The 17,938-nt window shown below is 35.5% G+C and overlaps 2 protein-coding genes across 2 annotated transcripts in view; one reads left to right on the top strand and one right to left on the bottom strand.

Moving 5' to 3' along the window:
* Window positions 1-9,720, top strand: part of LOC115450589 (neuropeptide FF receptor 2) — a 73,147-nt gene extending 63,427 nt beyond the window's left edge. The window contains exons 7-9 of the mRNA XM_030178645.2: window positions 1,706-1,821; window positions 4,691-4,771; window positions 7,098-9,720. Of these exons, the coding sequence (XP_030034505.1) occupies window positions 1,706-1,821; window positions 4,691-4,771; window positions 7,098-7,277 (377 nt within the window). The 3' untranslated portion in view covers window positions 7,278-9,720. The remainder of the gene's footprint in view (window positions 1-1,705; window positions 1,822-4,690; window positions 4,772-7,097) is intronic.
* A 2,853-nt stretch (window positions 9,721-12,573) lies between these two features.
* LOC115450590 (sodium channel protein Nach) overlaps window positions 12,574-17,938 on the bottom strand; it is a 30,287-nt gene continuing 24,922 nt past the window's right edge. The window contains exons 9-10 of the mRNA XM_037443179.1: window positions 16,814-16,920; window positions 12,574-14,626 (exon numbers count right to left, since the gene is read on the bottom strand). Coding sequence (XP_037299076.1) covers window positions 14,484-14,626; window positions 16,814-16,920 — 250 coding nt within the window. The 3' untranslated portion in view covers window positions 12,574-14,483. The remainder of the gene's footprint in view (window positions 14,627-16,813; window positions 16,921-17,938) is intronic.

Genomic DNA, 17,938 nt, shown 5'->3' with positions numbered 1-17,938 from the left:
GGTAATGACGCTTGCTGGTGTTAGGTTAGGTTATTTGGACCCCACTCCTTTTATAATCAGCTGCAGTAGGGTCACTGAGCCGAGGTTAAAATAAGTGGAGTGACATTTTCTGAGGCCTACTTTACCCTTGTCCCTTCCCTAATTCTTTTCCTAAAGGCCGTCTGCACACATTTTTTTAAATACGAGTACGATACAGTGACCCTACTGCATCTGATGGTAAATAGACTGGTCTATATAAAGTGTCAACTGACGAGGGATGACTATCCCCGACCAGTCGACACAATTATACCGGCCTGTTTACAACCGGGTGTATACAGGATGATCCCGAAACGTGACACTTACGTAGGTTACTAGGGCAAGTTTTACACCGTGTCTACGATAGTCGCTATCTACTCTAAGAACGGATAAAATTCTTTTTACTTATCGTAGATGGTTATGGGCTATGATCAGGAATTAATAATAATAATAATATCAGCCCTGTATTATATACTTGCCCACTGCTGAGCACGGGCCTCCTCTATTACTGAGAGGGATTAGGCCTTAGTCCACCACGCTAGCCTAGTGCGGATTGATAGACTCCACGCACCTTCGAAATTACTGTAGAGAACTTCTCAGATGTGCAGGTTTCCTCACAATGTTTTCCTTCACCGTTAAAGCGAATGATAAATTCACAAAGAATACACACATGATTTTAGAAAAGTCAGAGGTGTGTGCCCTTGGGATTTGAACCTGCGGACATTCGTCTTGGTAGTCCGTTGCACACCGAACTAGGCTATCGCCGTTTTTTATTCGTTCAAAGATTGTGTTCACCTAACTCACCGCATTTCTGGTGACTGCTGAACATCGCGTCTCTGACATTTTGCTAGACCATATTGTATTATAATAAGGTTCAACGTCGCTGTGACATAATTAAACCTAGCGCATCGAGAATCTCGTTAGATTTAACAAGTTTTTGGCGAGCTTTGATTACTTTAATGTTACGACTGTATAAAAAAGACAAAGGTAAGCTGTATTCTAGAACAGGTCATCGAACCAACACTACTATGTTTTTACAATAAATGAAACGAGTAATTTATTCGCCTCGTGGACGGCACGAATGTTAACATATTAAAAAGCAATATCCACTTGTCTTTGAAGAAAACAATAGTGGACCTTGTACGAATATTTGGCAATGTTTATTTTTTCATTCCCTGCTTGCCCTACCATATTACAAAAAATATATTCGATTTCTTTTTTGTTCTTAAAAAAAGTGGCTGATTGTAACGCAACTTTAACGAAACAAAAGAAAATTTTACTCCGATCAGGAATTTATGCAGTATCGTAAAGTATTCGTATAGAGTAAGGTAACGTTTATGTATTTCTCGATAGTTGTTTGGCGGTAATATATGTTAAAGACAAATCCTTTTAATTAACCGGTTTCCAAAAAAGTGGAGGTTTTTTTATTTACCGTTATGATTACTACCTGACTTACTATTTGAAATATTCACGTTGCCGTATTGAAGTTCCAAATACGCTCACCGAGGCGTTGTGCAATTTTCCGCACAAAAATTATTTAGTCGAAACCTTTACGTTAACTATAGTTAGCGTAAATTCGCGCTCGGAATACAAGATCTCAACCTTTTCATAACTTCTACAGCATTGAGTGTATAAGAATTGACGGAATTCTGCCAAGACGAGTATAGTAAAGTTATCTGTTTGTTCGCAGGGCACGCTAACTCGGCCATTAACCCCATAGTCTATTGTCTAATGACACGCAATTTCCAGCGGTCGGCACGGAAGCTGCTTTGCGGTCGAGCCGTCTGTCAACAGACAAAATTTACGGTAAATATTATATCCCACTAATATATTGTTTTTATGGAGAGGGCTATGCTCGGAGTTTCCTTGCGGGATCGAATCAGAAACGAGGTGATCCGCAGGATAACCAAAATAACCGATATAGCCCTTAGAGTTGCGAAACTCAAGTGGCAGTGGGCAGGGCACATATCTCGCCGATCTGATGGCCGTTGGGGCGGAAAAGTTCTGGAGTGCGACCACGAACCGGGAGACGCAGCGTAGGCAGCCCCTCACGAGATGGACCGACGATCTGGTGAGGGTCGCCGGAGTTCGATGGATGAGAGCAGCCCAGAACCGATCCCTGTGGCGCTCAATGGGGGAGGCCTGTGTCCAGCAGTGGACGATTCCCGGCTGAAATGATACGGGCTAGGGAAAATGACCCCAATTCATCTGATGGGGAATAGAGGAGGATCAAAATTGATTTATTTTTTATATCAGCACGACATAGTGACCGCACTGCATGTGATGGTAAATGGAGTGGGGTCCAACAGAATGTCGACTGACGAGAGATTACCCGTCGGTAGTCGATACAATTACGCCGGCCTGTTGGAACGGATATACACAGGCTAGATGTGATACGACACACTTACGTATGCCACAATCACAGGTTTTACACTTTGTGTACAATGTTCGCTATCTAGAGGGATACAAATATCATACCTCCAGATTGTGAATGAAGATGTTTGATATTTGTTACATACAGACAATTGGGACGTGAGCCACGCATATAAACTATGTTATACTCCTATTTCCTATTCTTGATCAAGACAGCTACTATTTTTAATTTCGATAAAAGTAAACCATTATAACACAACAGAAACTCCAAATAATCACTGCCAAGCGATACAGACATTAGTATTTCGAAATGTTTACTAGTTGGCACTCCTTCTGAATTATTAAGAGAAGTCAAATTAGTAAACCGATACGATTATGTTGTGTGCATATTTGGTTGCTACAGTAGTAATATTATTTTGAGACGATTTATTTTACCCAAAAAATCTTCAAACAATCAATTAAGATTAAAATTGTAAATTATACAATACTCATTTAACTTCGATATTGAAACCAATAATGCTTTTACAATTCTAAAGCGAGCGGCATGTTATTTCAGTCTATTGTTTTTGGTAATTGAAATCGCGTTTAGCTATATTCATCTTTTGAAAATTGAAGCCAAATGAATTAATTTTTTTATACGTCGTCGGAAAACTATAAATAGACATTATACAAACTGTCCAATGTGTTTAAAAAATTCTGATAGTGCTCATTAGCCACCTCGGTGACAAGCCGGTTGCTTTCGCAGCACTTACATGTGTATTATAGCGCCGTGGCTCGCCCGCGGCTTGTGCTGAATGGGACCCGTTTCTCACGCACACCATGACGTTCGGGATGATGCACTAGTTTGTTTGCGATTTTATTGCTTGTTATATTTTCATCTATTTGTTTGTGTGTGTGTGTTTTTTTTATTTATTTCTTTTTTTTATAACATTTTTTTTTCATCTCGTTTTGTTTTGTAAATTGAATGTGTCATGGTGTTGTACGAATAAATGTTTTTGTATTTTTATTTTCACTTGTACCGATAACATTTTATGGTCATAAGTATTATCAGCATTCATATACTTTCCAAATGTATATCTATATAAGGTTTTAACAATTTACATTTTCAAATATTTTTTTCTTTCCAATAGGTATCACCGTTGTCACTATAGAGCCAAGTGCGAATTTAGAATTAAATAAAAAACAACATAGATATATAAATTCGTCAGGTGACAATTGTACCAGTTGAACACGTTTTCTAATTTATAATATGACGAATTATACAATTTGCAGACACATATCGAATTTCGATATCAAAAGAATTTTAAAATGATCGAAAATATGGATAAGGATTGAAGTACGAGAAAATAAATGCAAAGAAAGGTTGTAGTCATTTGTCTATGTGTCAGATTGATAGTCTTGTTGTCTCACAAAAAACGAACGCGAAGTGATAACTTTCATATAGTATGGCCTTTACATTCGTTCCTAGCTTTAAAGAAATGGCACAGAGATTAGGTTTATAGGCATCACGTCGCTTTCTCTCGGCCAGTATGTCACGTTATTCAGTTGTACAAATAACATGTTTATGTCCTCCATATCATCCCTAGTTGAAATAGCAATCGTAAATAACAGAGAATACGATGCGAGTCTATTTTGTGTTACACTGTAATTCAATAATCCATTCTCATCTCTAAGGTACAACGTACGTTTCAATAAGCTTCGTGAGAATTTTCATTTTACAATAGAAAGACATACATTTATTAGGTTTCTGATGTATTACCTTTTGCTCGCGGTTCCTCCCTCATTAAAGTTCGTTCTCGGTATGAAATAGTCTATTGTATTCGGGAACTATGTAGCTTCTATGACGACGTTATTAACGACATATGATCAGCGCAGATGTTGACGATCCGCATCAAAGCGCAGGACGCGACGCCGTCAATAATCATATATTTTACAGAATCTCGGTTTATTGAGTAAGTGATGCAACATACAATATCTTTAGGAAAACATGATATTTGTTTACGATTTATTATAAAGCGACAATTAATAAAACCGTGACAAGGTAATTATAAAAACAAGATAACTAAAAATAACACAACTTGCTAAATAAACTACTGTAATATATTATACAACAGCCTTCCGTTTCTGTTTCCGCAACTGCGAAGGCCCTGCACATATTCTTCATCCATTGCTGCTTCTGCATCTACACCTTTTATAACGAAATATTTATACTTAAAGTTTTTTAAAGGTAGCTCCAGAGATGATCGCGATCTTGCAATTAGATTAGTTAATTTCATTACATGAATTAAAATTTTGTTGGCAGTGGCGGTGCAATCAGAAACCTGAAGGATCTTCGAGTGACTACGAGCTTTACCACGAACCGCACAAAAGGTGTTACTTACAGGTAAAAAACGAACACACTATCTTCCTTTTATTTGTTAACTTCCATGGTTGCACGATTCCAAAGCCGGCTTTGAATATACATTTTTTTTAAATCTTTCCCGCTCATATAGTATATATATTATATTCCCAAGACCTTCTAGAAATGACGCGTCACATACTTTGCCGCGAATAAAAATTATTTCACTTTCATTGTCAATACTGTCTATTACATAGAAAATTCAACGTATTCATCTAAAATCGTAAAAAAATACTTATTCTATACACACTAACTACAACCTACAACACTTATATTTTAGCAGAAAGGATTTTTGCTGGTAGTAGGATATATTTTATATCCGCCCGGATAGCGACCACCGTACACAAAGTGTTAAAACCCGCCACAGTGGACCACGTAAGTGTGTCGCGTTCCAGGATCAACCTTTGCATATCCGGTTCCAACAGGCCGGCACATTTGTGTCGGCTGTCGAGGGTTAATCATCTCTCATCAATTGATATTCTATTGGACCTCACTTCATTTACCATCAGATGCAGTATGATCAGTTTGTCAGGCACAGATAAAAAAAGACGATATAAGCCGCGTTCTTTATATAATATTATTGTCCGAGAAATATAAATTGGGTAAAATAAGGGTACATATTATCTCTGCCTAACATTTTTCTTATAAAACCGTAAACTTCTAAATGTTATTTATGTGACGCTTACAGTCCCAAGAGGATTTGTGGTTCTGATATATAAAAATATACTTGTTGCTCGCGATAGAGTAAACGTTTAATATATAATATAAGAAAACCGCAAAACAGATTTCAGGCTCTCACGTCCCTTTTCGTAGTGTCTCTACATTTAAAAGGATTACTTAATGTGACTGTATACATATTTTATTAAATCTGTCTGTGCTCTGAGTACAAACTATGTATATATAATAATAAAAGTAAAAGCCCTTGAATAAATTCTTTGCTTTAGTAAAACATTGGGGAATTTTTTCGGAATGAAAACAGAAAATATTTTATTGAAGTAAAAATACAACATTTTTCACTGCTAGCTTGTTTTGTTACTGTAATGAGTCCGCAAAATATTTACATAATTTACTTTGAGAAAAACAATTCCAAAAACTTTTTTCTTTATACACAAAACTTTTGCCGCTACCTGCCCTTAACCAACTTCGGTGTAAAGTCAACTCAACAAACTTGTTGATTTTAAACAAATTATAATGAGGGATATCATAGTTTACAAAAAAATGTTTATTCGCTGTCATATATACATATATTAATATGAATTGTGTTATAAAAATCTACTTTTATGAATAATTCAAATATATTTTAATGTGAATTATTGCTATATATTAAAAATTAAAGGATATTTTATTTTATTTTGTGTATCATAGTTTTAGTTTAGTAATTACGGTTGTCCATAAGCAACGCTACCAGCTTAATTCTATGTATAAATGTAATTATTGCCCCTTCTAGAAAATGAATAAGAAATCACACCGGAAAATCTGTCGAAATAGTTGCAACTCAACCTTTCCGAAAAACTAATTTGGTTTTAAATTCTCAATGTCAAGATAAAATAAAATATGCTAATTAAACAAAAGCAACAGAGAAATCGCAGATTTTTTTAACGAACACCATTTTATGTGACAAAAACAAGCTTGTCATGTTGCTTGAGGCATGAACCGTCTCGGCTGCGAGGCAAATTAATTATAGTGGCATTGTTCTTCATAATACACTACACGGAGAGATACGCGTCCCAAAGCACGAGATTTTGATTTGATTTTCGACTTATTATCTATTCATGTTTTTTTTCAATGTCAGTGGGAAAATTATGAATGGATGCATAAATTTTCGACACATAATTATTAAAGTAATTGATGGATTATGAGAGAAATAACTTAGGATTGTAAAACTATCAATTGATTTATTGAGAACAGTAAAGACTAGACAACGACAAAAGAGAAGTATATAATTTCTTAATTGTTAAGCGGCATACTGCCAGTACTAGCTCACATTGGTTGTTATTGTTTGGTTTATACTATTTGCTACTATACAGTTTCAACAGTAATCAATCCACTGTTGATTGGTTTAGAAATTAATAAATTAAATTATTTTTTTATTTTAATTTAAGAATTTGCATGATTATTATGACGAGTCTGCGCTCAGGAAATAAAACACATCGCACAACTTATCAATCTAAGTGAAACTTTCCACTAATCATTGTTGATTAGTTAAGCAATTTAGTGGGTGCGACTGTATACCTAAATGTAATTGTAGAAAAATTTTGTATTGACAACTAGTTTATTGATTTTTTTTATCTAAAATACCCTTTACTTGCAGATGAACGCACTACGCCACAACGGACATGCGTACTGCACGCAGATACCGCGAGGCATCGAGACTCGCGCGCAGACTACGCAGCTGAGTCATGTGACTCGCTCCTCGCGGCGTACTGCGCCCGCGCACGCTCTCTCCGCAGATATGTTACAGAGGCATGGCCATATTGACTTTCGACGCTGATATTAAGTGTGAATGGTGTAAATACTCCGTGGCGTATTGCTATATAGTACAGGGTCGAGGCAGTAGTGAGACATTAGGATATCAAGGTAACGTAATGTTTTAGTAGGAATGGTGGATGGTATCGGAGCTTCTGGGACGGATACGTTGAATTGTGATTACATTATGTTATACATGTATTATTACACGTATATTGTGTTATATTTGCTGTTGAAAAATATGTAATAACCAAATGGAAAAAGGTTTTTTTTGTGTTTTCTATTTATTTTTTATTAAATGAAAATTACTCTTTATTTTTTTTTTATCTTGAACTATCATTTTTCACGTCAAAATACAACAGTTCGCCGAGTTCGTCACTTCTGAAAAACTTGAGTTTTATAACATTTTTATTAAAAGAAAGCTGTCCAATTTTAAAATAGCGTTTTAACACGACAGCTATGAAAGCTCCATTGTGTTCCACACGCTTTGAAATATGAAACATCATTTTTTATAATTAACAATACGCTTTGTCTTCGTAGACTTAATTCCATAGAATTGTTTTATAATTAGACTTGACCTTGTTTTGTTGGTAAAATGAAACTTCAAGTAATGCTAAGTACAAAAATTTTCTTCTTTCACAGAAAAATTACACTGCATTGAAAGGTAAATATTTAGTAAAACTTTTGTGGTACCGTTTTATATAAATAAAATATAAATTAATTAAGACGAGCTTGGTTCAATTAAATTTCTTTGCAGGTTATAAGGCAAATTACCTACATCATTGATTCGCGTTTCAAGATTAGACTGTGTATATCCAGTTTTAAACTCGCCTGCATAGCTCTCATAATGTCCAATCACGTAGCTACAATTCTTCAACCGAAATATAAGTGTTGTACTGCTGGACAGACAATATCAACTCTCATGAATCACACACATCTATTAAGATAAGTTGTTTTCTCCGCCCCCCGTCATCCTTTCATTAAAAGCGGCGACGGTGATATTTGCAGAGAATAGCCTAAGGGCCTATGCACAATCAGCATTTAAATGAGTTTATGACATAAAGAGAACCGAAACACGAGGGTTATGGGAACGTACTTCTTAATGTTGAAGAATTCATGTCACATAATTCCTACTGGCCTATCTTTGCTCTGAATTACCTCTGAACATAGAGAGTGAATTATCGGTTGCTTTAGTGGTGAAGGAAAACACCGTGAGGAATCCTGCATACCTGAGAAGTTCTCTATAGAATATGAGGGTGTGCAAAGTCTACCAATCCGTAGGCCATTTTGGTGGACTCAGGACTAGTCTCTCTAGTAGTAGAGGAGGCCCGTGCCCCGCAGTGAGTATAATACAGGGCTGATATTATTATTATTTATTGTTATAGTTAGTACAATAGTGAGTATTTGAAATACTCAAGTACGGTAACTTTTTGAAAAGTATGTACCACTGATATTGTACACTGAGTACATCCACTTAGCACGACTGCTAAGAACAATTTAATTCATTTTGAAAACGTCATGGTATGCAACCTAAGGTTGTTACAGTTAAACTGTACAAAAAGTTATTACTTACCTACCTTACAATGGACCTGGATTATGTGTATAATGAAAACCACGTAAGCTACGTCGTTTCTAAACGACAAATGAAAATTTGAAATTTCTGCCAAAGCATAATATATTTTATGAGAATATGATCGAGTCAACTTGTAAATAAATATAGACCACTACAGTATCGAAACGATAAAACTATCAGATATATAAATTTTACGAACGAAATAAAATTTTAGGATTTCTAAAAAAAGTGAAATCGAAACACAATTTTACTAGTACATATCTTTATATACCGCATCTCTAGAACATCTATAGCCATACCGAATTATTAAACATTTCGAACCGTAAAACCGTTTCTCGCAAACCGTAATTTCACGGTGAATGATCACTGCCAGGTTGGCTTGATTACGCATTTTTATGATAACGGTACTACCGAAACGACGCTTGATAAATAGGAAGTACTTGGAAATTAATCATAGGATTACCAGAAACAGGAATTGTTACCGAGTAATACAATTTTACCCAATGTTATAAGCTTGTACCCACTACGATGTTTGTGTGTGTCCCAGTATATTGTGCAAATAAATCTTTTCTTTCTTTCTTGTAATATTGGATTTATAAAATTAAAACCACTATTATTTTAATTATACCATATACTTCAATGTTAAGGTGTTAACTAGCACGTGTTCCTTATTGCCCTGTACGTGGTTCTAGCTAACTCGAATTGCCGTGTTTTTTTGTATTATCTATGTGTCATGTGGATCCTATAGAACCAACTGGTGAATTTTACTGTTGGTAGATCTCTCATATGTGAAAGACCGTCTGTTTTTAGGTACCACCTTAATGTCAATTTCTACCACCAAGCAGCAGTGCGTCACTGTTCAGTTCCAGTTTGAAGAACATTGTAGCCAGTGTTACTATTGGACATAATAAGACTTAACAACTCATGTCTCAGGATGGCGAGCACCGTGGAAAACCAAACAATACTTTGTAATTCAAGGTATTGGATGGTGTTTTTACTATTTACGGGTGGGCGTATCGCTTACCATCAGGCGAACGGCATGCTCGTTTCGTCATTCAAAGCAATAAAAAAAAAACAAAAATTTAATTTAACATTCAATATGACCGGGTGACCGGTCGATCAGAATTTTATCTTGACCAAATGTACCGAAACGTCATAGACTTCTGCAGTATCGTATCTTGCCACAGAAGGGCCCTATACCAACATTTGTTGGGAGCTCTTCAGGGCAGTGCGAAATTTTGGGCGGCCTCTTGGTTTAATGGTATTATGGTTTATGGTATGGGCGAAGAGAGACCCTTAAAGTTCCGGGGCGCTGTATGATTGATACGGCTATAGCTATGCCCCTGGATTTCTGTTGTATAGAAATATTATGAAATTTCTTATGATTACTATTTAACCGTGTACCAAAATATATCTACTACTGCTAGCACTAATGCATTTTTAATTCAAAGAGACATTAGACTCCGAGATGTAGAAACTTAAAGATCATCTATTCGTATCGGTTTCTTTTCTAAAAAGTTGGTACGAATAAATTTTAACATAAAGAGGATTGAAACGAAATTAGCTCGAGTGTCAAACTCAATTTATTCTAGCTATACGCCACGGAATGAACGAGTATCGATGTTATATATTCTGTAAATTAATGGTATGTTTGGACCAATGTGACATTGCCCGCTTTCAACAGCTTTTCTTTAACGAGACGCTTTAGCATATATTAAACTTAAAAAAGGATGAAATAATAATGTTTAAAATAATTATGACAAACTGCCCTCATTTTTACCACCACCAAATGTTTTAAGTGTCGCGTAGACGTCAATTACTATAATAATTGCTTCAGAACTTAACTATCAGTTTCAGCTACGGCGCGGTGCTTTAGGTCTTTTAAAAATTGATTGTTGAATACGGGCAAGACAGTTTGTATGTAAATTGTAAATATACGACACATATTTTATAAACGTGATACTAATATAGATGAATCAGTGTTAAGGTTCATACAGTGGCATCTCAGGTTTCAAGTCTAAACGGTACTATTTTTTCCTGGAGTCTGCAGTCACAATGTTGTTATTTTCTTTCACGGCAAAGAGACCCTAATACACCTAAAAGAAGAACGGAGTCTCGATAGAGTATCGAATAACGTGAGATGTTTATCCCTTGCCAGTCGACACAATTATGTCAGTCTGTGTAAAACCTGGGCCCTTATTCTGTATGATAGTGTAAACGCGTAACGCGGCCGTGTCATGTTATCTTCGAGAAATGTGTGGAATGGAATACCATTATTACCATACGGAATACCGTAAGCCAAATTTCTATAGTCCTAAACATGATGCGTTGTGTTACGTGCTTGTTACACACTGTCAAAATAACGTGCGGGATAGAGAATAAGGCCCCTGACGTACACAAGCTGATCCAAGAACGTGTCATATTGACAGTGGTCGCTATCTGGACGAATACAAATATCTTAGGACCAGCACTCTTCTTTATATTAGCTCGACAAGAAGAAAGTGCTGGAAATGTTATTGATGAGTAGTAGGCACTGCGTAGACGGTGTTACGTTGTGGCCCAGAAATATTATAGAAATGCATTACAATTTGATTACAGTTGCTTCTGAAAATTACAATTACATAGGCGTCAAACAGTGTAGACAGCGTCTGTGCAAAACCTTAAAACATTATAATCAATTTAATTAGGTATAAATAAAGTTCACATTTTTGTAATGCCTTCCTAAGAAGTATACTGGAATATTACAAGAAAATCTAATCAAGCCCACGACTAATAAATATCCAACGTGATGACGTACTGTACGACTCTTTATATTGTATTAAACATAATTTGTAATAAATGTTATTTATAATGTTTTACTCCAAATAAATTATTTTTTGTCTCCATAATTTGTTTTTGTTTGCCCAAAAAAATTATATTGGTTGCTCTGGAAACCTTCACATGGTGCTTCCCTGGTAACGAGGTGTCGATCAGGCTGACTGACGCGACTTGAAATCAGGACGGCAAAGTCGTGTCTATTATGTTTTATTGGCGGGAGGAAGCTAGCAGCATCAGGCCTGGAGACTTGAAGCCCAAATAGGTTACTTCCTAAGAGCTGCCTTGGTGAAGTGAAATCTCACACAAGAGCTCATGTTAGCGGCGTTCTGTTACATCAGATACCTACAAATTGTATACTTATCTAATCAGGTATCAAAAAGCAAATTAAATCCACTAGATATTTCTTTACTTAGACAGCTATCAAAGGTAATGCTTATTTTTCAAATTTATCATAGACATGTAGTAGGTGTGAAATTTGAATAAAGATTTGTGAAGTAATAAAGTTGATTCAACATTCATTATTTTCCTTATTTATGGATGTAGTGGTATCCAACCTAAAATTCTAGTATTAATAGAATATTTTTGTTAAAAGATGTGATGTTACCACAAGTTTGAGCCTTTAGAATGTTAATCAATGAGTAAGAGAGTACTAGCCGTATGATGTGAAAAACAATTTGTCAAAACAAGATTATTTCCCGAAAGATGAAGTGATAAAAATTGCCATGTAACCTACTAAGGGTACCTACATTTTAGCAGCGCTTACAAATACAAATTAATATTAGTAAGAACAAACAAATTACAATGCTAAATTGGGTTTATTTTTTGATGAAAATAAACATGAGAAATAAATTAAGGCAGATTGCACTAAACTTAAAAGTCAGTTTTTTTATCTGAAAAACACTTCTAGAACACATAACACTTTTCGTATCAAATACACATGATGCTTTTAAGAATGTTCTTATAAAGAGAATAGTCATTTTCTAAAATATACAAATGACTGCATATATACATCATTTCATCCACGCAGACGCGCCTCATTACTTTCTGTAATTGCTTACAGTGAGCGTGAGCAGCATAAGCGTACACGCACACTACAATGGGAAGCGTTGGGGAAAGTTCTTGGATGAGTTCCCTTCCTGCGACACCCACGCTTAAACGGTAGTCGGGCGCGTCTTCGTGAATGAAAAGACATTTAGTCGAGGTCCTACGCAGTATATTCCGTGAGCCTACAATTCAGTCCGTTATCTAAGCCCACAATATTCTGCAATGAGACGGAATATAAACGGAAGATTGATTTGAGCTTCTGCCTGACCTTTGGGGATAAAGACGTGAGTTTAGAACAGGTTTAATAATCTAATTACTGTTCCCACCGCATTGTTAAATGTAGGTAATTAGGGGGAACATGCAAATGACATTTGGTAACATTAAAATCGGAGCTTTTGTTAAAGCACCGGAGGCTTTGTAAAACGGAATGGGATAAAGCCCTCGCAACACGTAGTAGAATCAGCTGTCATATTTAATTACTAGCTTTTTCTACGATTCTGTTTGCATATAAAAATCATCCCTCTGGATTAAAATTCTATGTGTCCGTTTACGATAAAATTAAGTCTACACACAAATTATCATGCTATTGATGGCACACGTAGAATAATAATATGGAATTATTTCTGGTCTGTGTGGAGTTGACTCCTTTTTTGTGGCATAGGTTGTACACCTGAAATCAATATTCTCTACCAATAAACAATCATAGTATCAAAAACAAGCTGTCACTTTTTCTTATTTCTTCCTAACATTAATACCCTCATCAGGCAGGGTCATTCCCTCTCCAGACAAATATATTGTAGCGTCTAACACGTTGATTTCGGTAATGAAAATGGAATGTCAGTTTATAGAGAAATCTATAACACTGGACACATACCGCCCACGTTCCTTTGCACAAAGCTAAAACGAAATCCTTTCTACGTTTCTTTGATTAAATCAAGTAAAAGTAACAATGTACGAGTGGATTGTGTCCCACCTTAATCCACTTGCAAGGCGTGCCAGTACCCCGTTTCGGGATTAACTTTGATGTGGGAACGAATGACACTTTTCTGTTAACACTGAACAAAATTTCGAGCAGGTACGTAATCAGAAAAATAAGTGTACCAAATAATTTTATTGTAATATATTTTTTTTAATGCCGGAAACATTTTTACTTTTATTTATCTGCGGAGAGGGTGATTGAAAAATTAACGTCAGGTATCCACGCCAAAATTTTCTATACCAATGTACTTTTAAAAAGATTAGAATTAAACCTCCCACCCCTCCCCCGATTAGTCCAAACCATCTGTGCTAAAAATGGTCTTCGCCTATGAATGTATCATTAAGGTACATGTTTCCCCACATTATAAATATCTGATTGTGGCACTGTTTTCCACTTAGCTAGCTATATTAGAAAGCCACGAATCTTACTAAGAAATCTTAATGTAATACAAAACGCGATTCTGACATCTGATTTCAATTAAATTGTTCAGAATTCTTCCATTTTGTTGAATCTTGATCACCCGTAGAGAACGATTAAATGATGTACTTATACCTTTTTACATTTACTTTAAAAGCTCTTTGACTCATAAGAACTTTTTTGGGGTTCGTAAAATCATATCTATAACACTTTCTTTATCAATGTACTACTAATGTAATGTACATAATACTTTTCCTCGTACTAAATAAGGATAGTTAGATGTAACTAAGTGGCGAAATATATCTAAGAAAATACAACATGTTAATATAAAATAATTTACGAAGAATTAAATGTTTTAGAAGCCTTAATTTTATTCCTTTTGCAGCATAAAATTACGATGTTTACTGAATATTTTTATTAGGAGAAACAGCGTCAGCAACAACTCGCAAAAGTTTCACCACAAATATGACTATGAGGTAAACCAGTTCGAACAGCGTGATTATCGAACCGCCAAAACTCAGCGAGAAAACTCCGCCGTATGTTGCTGAAAATGAAAAAAAAAAAAGTTAATTTTTGTGCGAAAGTTGGTTTATGAAAATGTAATGATTTATTACCGGTATGGAAATGTGGCCGCACTACACTTGAAGGTAAGCGGAGTGGGTTTCAGAATCTGGAATGGAGAGATGACTATCCCACGCCAATCGACACAATTATACCGGCCTGTTTGCAACCGATTATACACAGGCTCCCGGGACGCGTCACACATGGACCACTATGGCGGGCTTTACGACTTATGTACAGTGATCGCCGACCGGGCGGATACAAATATACCAACAGCAGAGAAATAGCTTAAAAGTATTTTTTATATTCAACAGTCGCAGTGCTTCGGTAAAAAACAAATTAATACTTATTTCCGTTTTTTATCATTAGTGCTGTATATAATTAAAATTACTTGCAAAGTTGGTTTGCATAAACTTAATTATGTATCCAACAGCGTTCATTTTTTAAAAATCTATTCCTTAAATGTCTGAAACCTGATCATAATATTTTTCCAGACATTATGGGTGATTAAAGCTCATGTTTAATAATGACCACATCTCAGATAGGACTCTTAAGACTTAACATCCATGGACACCGAGTACAGAGCCATGCCATTTTAGGTCCTGGATAGTATACAGTTGATAGGGAGTCGTAGTATTTATCCTATATCAGTTTAAAAAAGGAAATAAAATGTGAATAAATATACAAACAATAACATTACGCTTTTTTCACCACATTTCGCTAGTTATGTTTGGTCCGATATAGTCCCTACTGCTATTTACCAGCCATAAGACTCTGAACTAATAATGAGTAGAAAAACCCAATTACACTGCTTGACCCAGGATTTGAACCCCAGAACGCACGGCGGTGTCATACCACATACGCTACACAACTACGCTACTGTCACTGGACACCGAGGCTTGGAGTAAACAAACATTAATTAATTTAGTTTTCCATAAAATAAAATAAGATTTTAAACTCAAACTTGCGGTATTGTTTATTTAACTTCAGTAATTAATAATTCTTTGCACAAACTGTACAAACTAAGTTTATACGGTATAATATTACTTGTATCTTTGATTGTAAATTGTTTACAAAGCAAATACAATAATTTATATTGTCTTGAAGAAAGATTAGAACAAATAATCAATGACTTATCCTCTTCGCTTTCAGAATAATAATTGAGGGAAGTACTAAATACGAAGTAGTTTATATTTTTTGTTAACTTATGTTATAATGTAAACACAAATTAAATGTAACTGAATTATAATTTCATAATATTTTTTTTGCACTTTATTATTTATAAAAATAAATAATAATACTAGCCCTGTATTATATACAGCTAACGGCTGAGCACGGGCCGTCTCTAATATTGAAAAGGTTTAAGCCTTAGTCCACAACGTCGGTTTAGTGCGAGTTGAGAGACTTCACATACCCTCGAATATTTTTGAAGAATTCTCGGGTATGTACGTTTCCTCACGATATTTTACTTCACGAATACAGTGATGAATAATTGATAAACAATAGACACGTAAGTTCAAAAGTCAAACATGCGTGCAGATTTGAACCTGCAGACATTCATCTCGCCAATCAGGTCCAGTTCCTATTAGGCTATCGTGCACTCATTTTCTCCCCTACTTCAAACAAATTGAAATTCAGAGACCCAAAAGCCAATTAGTATGACACTATAAATAAATGTAAATCAAATGCGCAATATTTACATAAGCTATCCAACGCGTAGATTGACAAATATTATTTACTTGAATGTGGACCTGGCTAAATGTTAAACTTAAATATTTGTAACTTGCTATCTGTTTAGACCATAATGGTATCGCCATGTGCTTGTTGCCACAGACAAAAAAAAAACTACATAGAAAGTGCAACATAAAACTGTTTTGTGTCGTTACAAAGGCATCAATAATTAAATCTTTAACCCTTGTCTGTTTACTGAATTCTTATACTTGAACTGTGATTATAAACGAGTGTTTTTTTTATATGGTCCCGAAAAAATCCCACTGCACCTGATGGTAAGTGGAGTGGAGTCCTATATAATGTCGACTGACGAGAGACGGGAGACACAATTACGCCGGCCTGTTGGATGGGCATTTAGTCTTATATTTTGGCAGAAAGGAAAGATCTATAAAAACTAATTTTTTACATGTTCTCGGAGGCATTTATAAATATAATTTACCTATGAAATAATTAAAGTCAATCAAAAGGTCCAGTTTGTAGCAGTTGCAATTAGATTTTCCGAAATACACTTGAAGGGCGGAGAGTGAGCTGCCGTTGTAATCCTTCCTGCGAACAATAACACGCAATAATTAAGTAATAGGGTTAAAGAAGAAGCAGAAGTCACCCTTTTTGAATTCAAATAAGCCGCCATAATTTTGGCGACTGGCGAAAGATAAATATCTCTCATCAGTCAGCGTTCTATTTGGACTTCACTCCGTTTACAATTAGCTGTAGAAGCAACATTTTGCTGTGCCCTTAAAAAACAAATCATTGTATCGGGCCAATATAATCCAACAATTGGTGAGTGTTGCAACGTAACTTGTTAATGTTAAAGTGTCCCACAATTTGTGTGGCCATCGGGAGTTCTCAGTTAAAAATAACTTTAAAAGCCACTTTATTTCTAGCTAATTAAGTTTATATTTATGAATTTATGACGCACGAATTTCCCTAATGGCTCTGCATTTACGGATTAATATGAGTGTTAAGTGGATTGAATTTATTTCCATAATGGTGACGGTTTAAAGCCCAATTAATTCGTGTAGACGGCACCGCATTACTGTGAATTTAAACAGTGAACATTTAAAAAACAAATCAAAATCGCCTTTATCCTCAAATGTGTAAGTAGAGATGCAATAAGGACACGAAATTTTCATTATGTGAGTTCAGATCAATGAGGTAATAAAGGATGAGCTGGTTCTCGACCTGCGAATCTGGGACCTCAGAGCGGTGACATGCCGTGCACACAACATAACTACGCCACAGAGGCAGAAAAAAAATTAGTCGTATTCACAAACGTTACTTCGCGAAGTGCATTCGGTATGCTACTCTTCCATCCTGCTGTGACTGGCTAATATTGATAAATTTACTTCAGTTAGCTGTCGGATAAACAAAGTGAAACAATGTCAAAGAAATGTTTGAAATTGTCGACACTCGATATTGTATTGTTTGCGAATACAGGTTTAACACTATTACAAAGTTTGTTTAAGTGTGTGTAAATATCTGAAACCACTGAACTGATTTAATAATATACGTAAGACGCTCTATTGTGTCTAGGCAATAAAGACGTCATACTTTAATATGTTTG

The sequence above is a fragment of the Manduca sexta genome, chromosome 26 (assembly GCF_014839805.1).
Source record: "Manduca sexta isolate Smith_Timp_Sample1 chromosome 26, JHU_Msex_v1.0, whole genome shotgun sequence".
NCBI classification, from domain to species: Eukaryota; Metazoa; Arthropoda; class Insecta; order Lepidoptera; family Sphingidae; genus Manduca; species Manduca sexta.
This window is presented reverse-complemented; position numbering and strand designations above follow the sequence as displayed.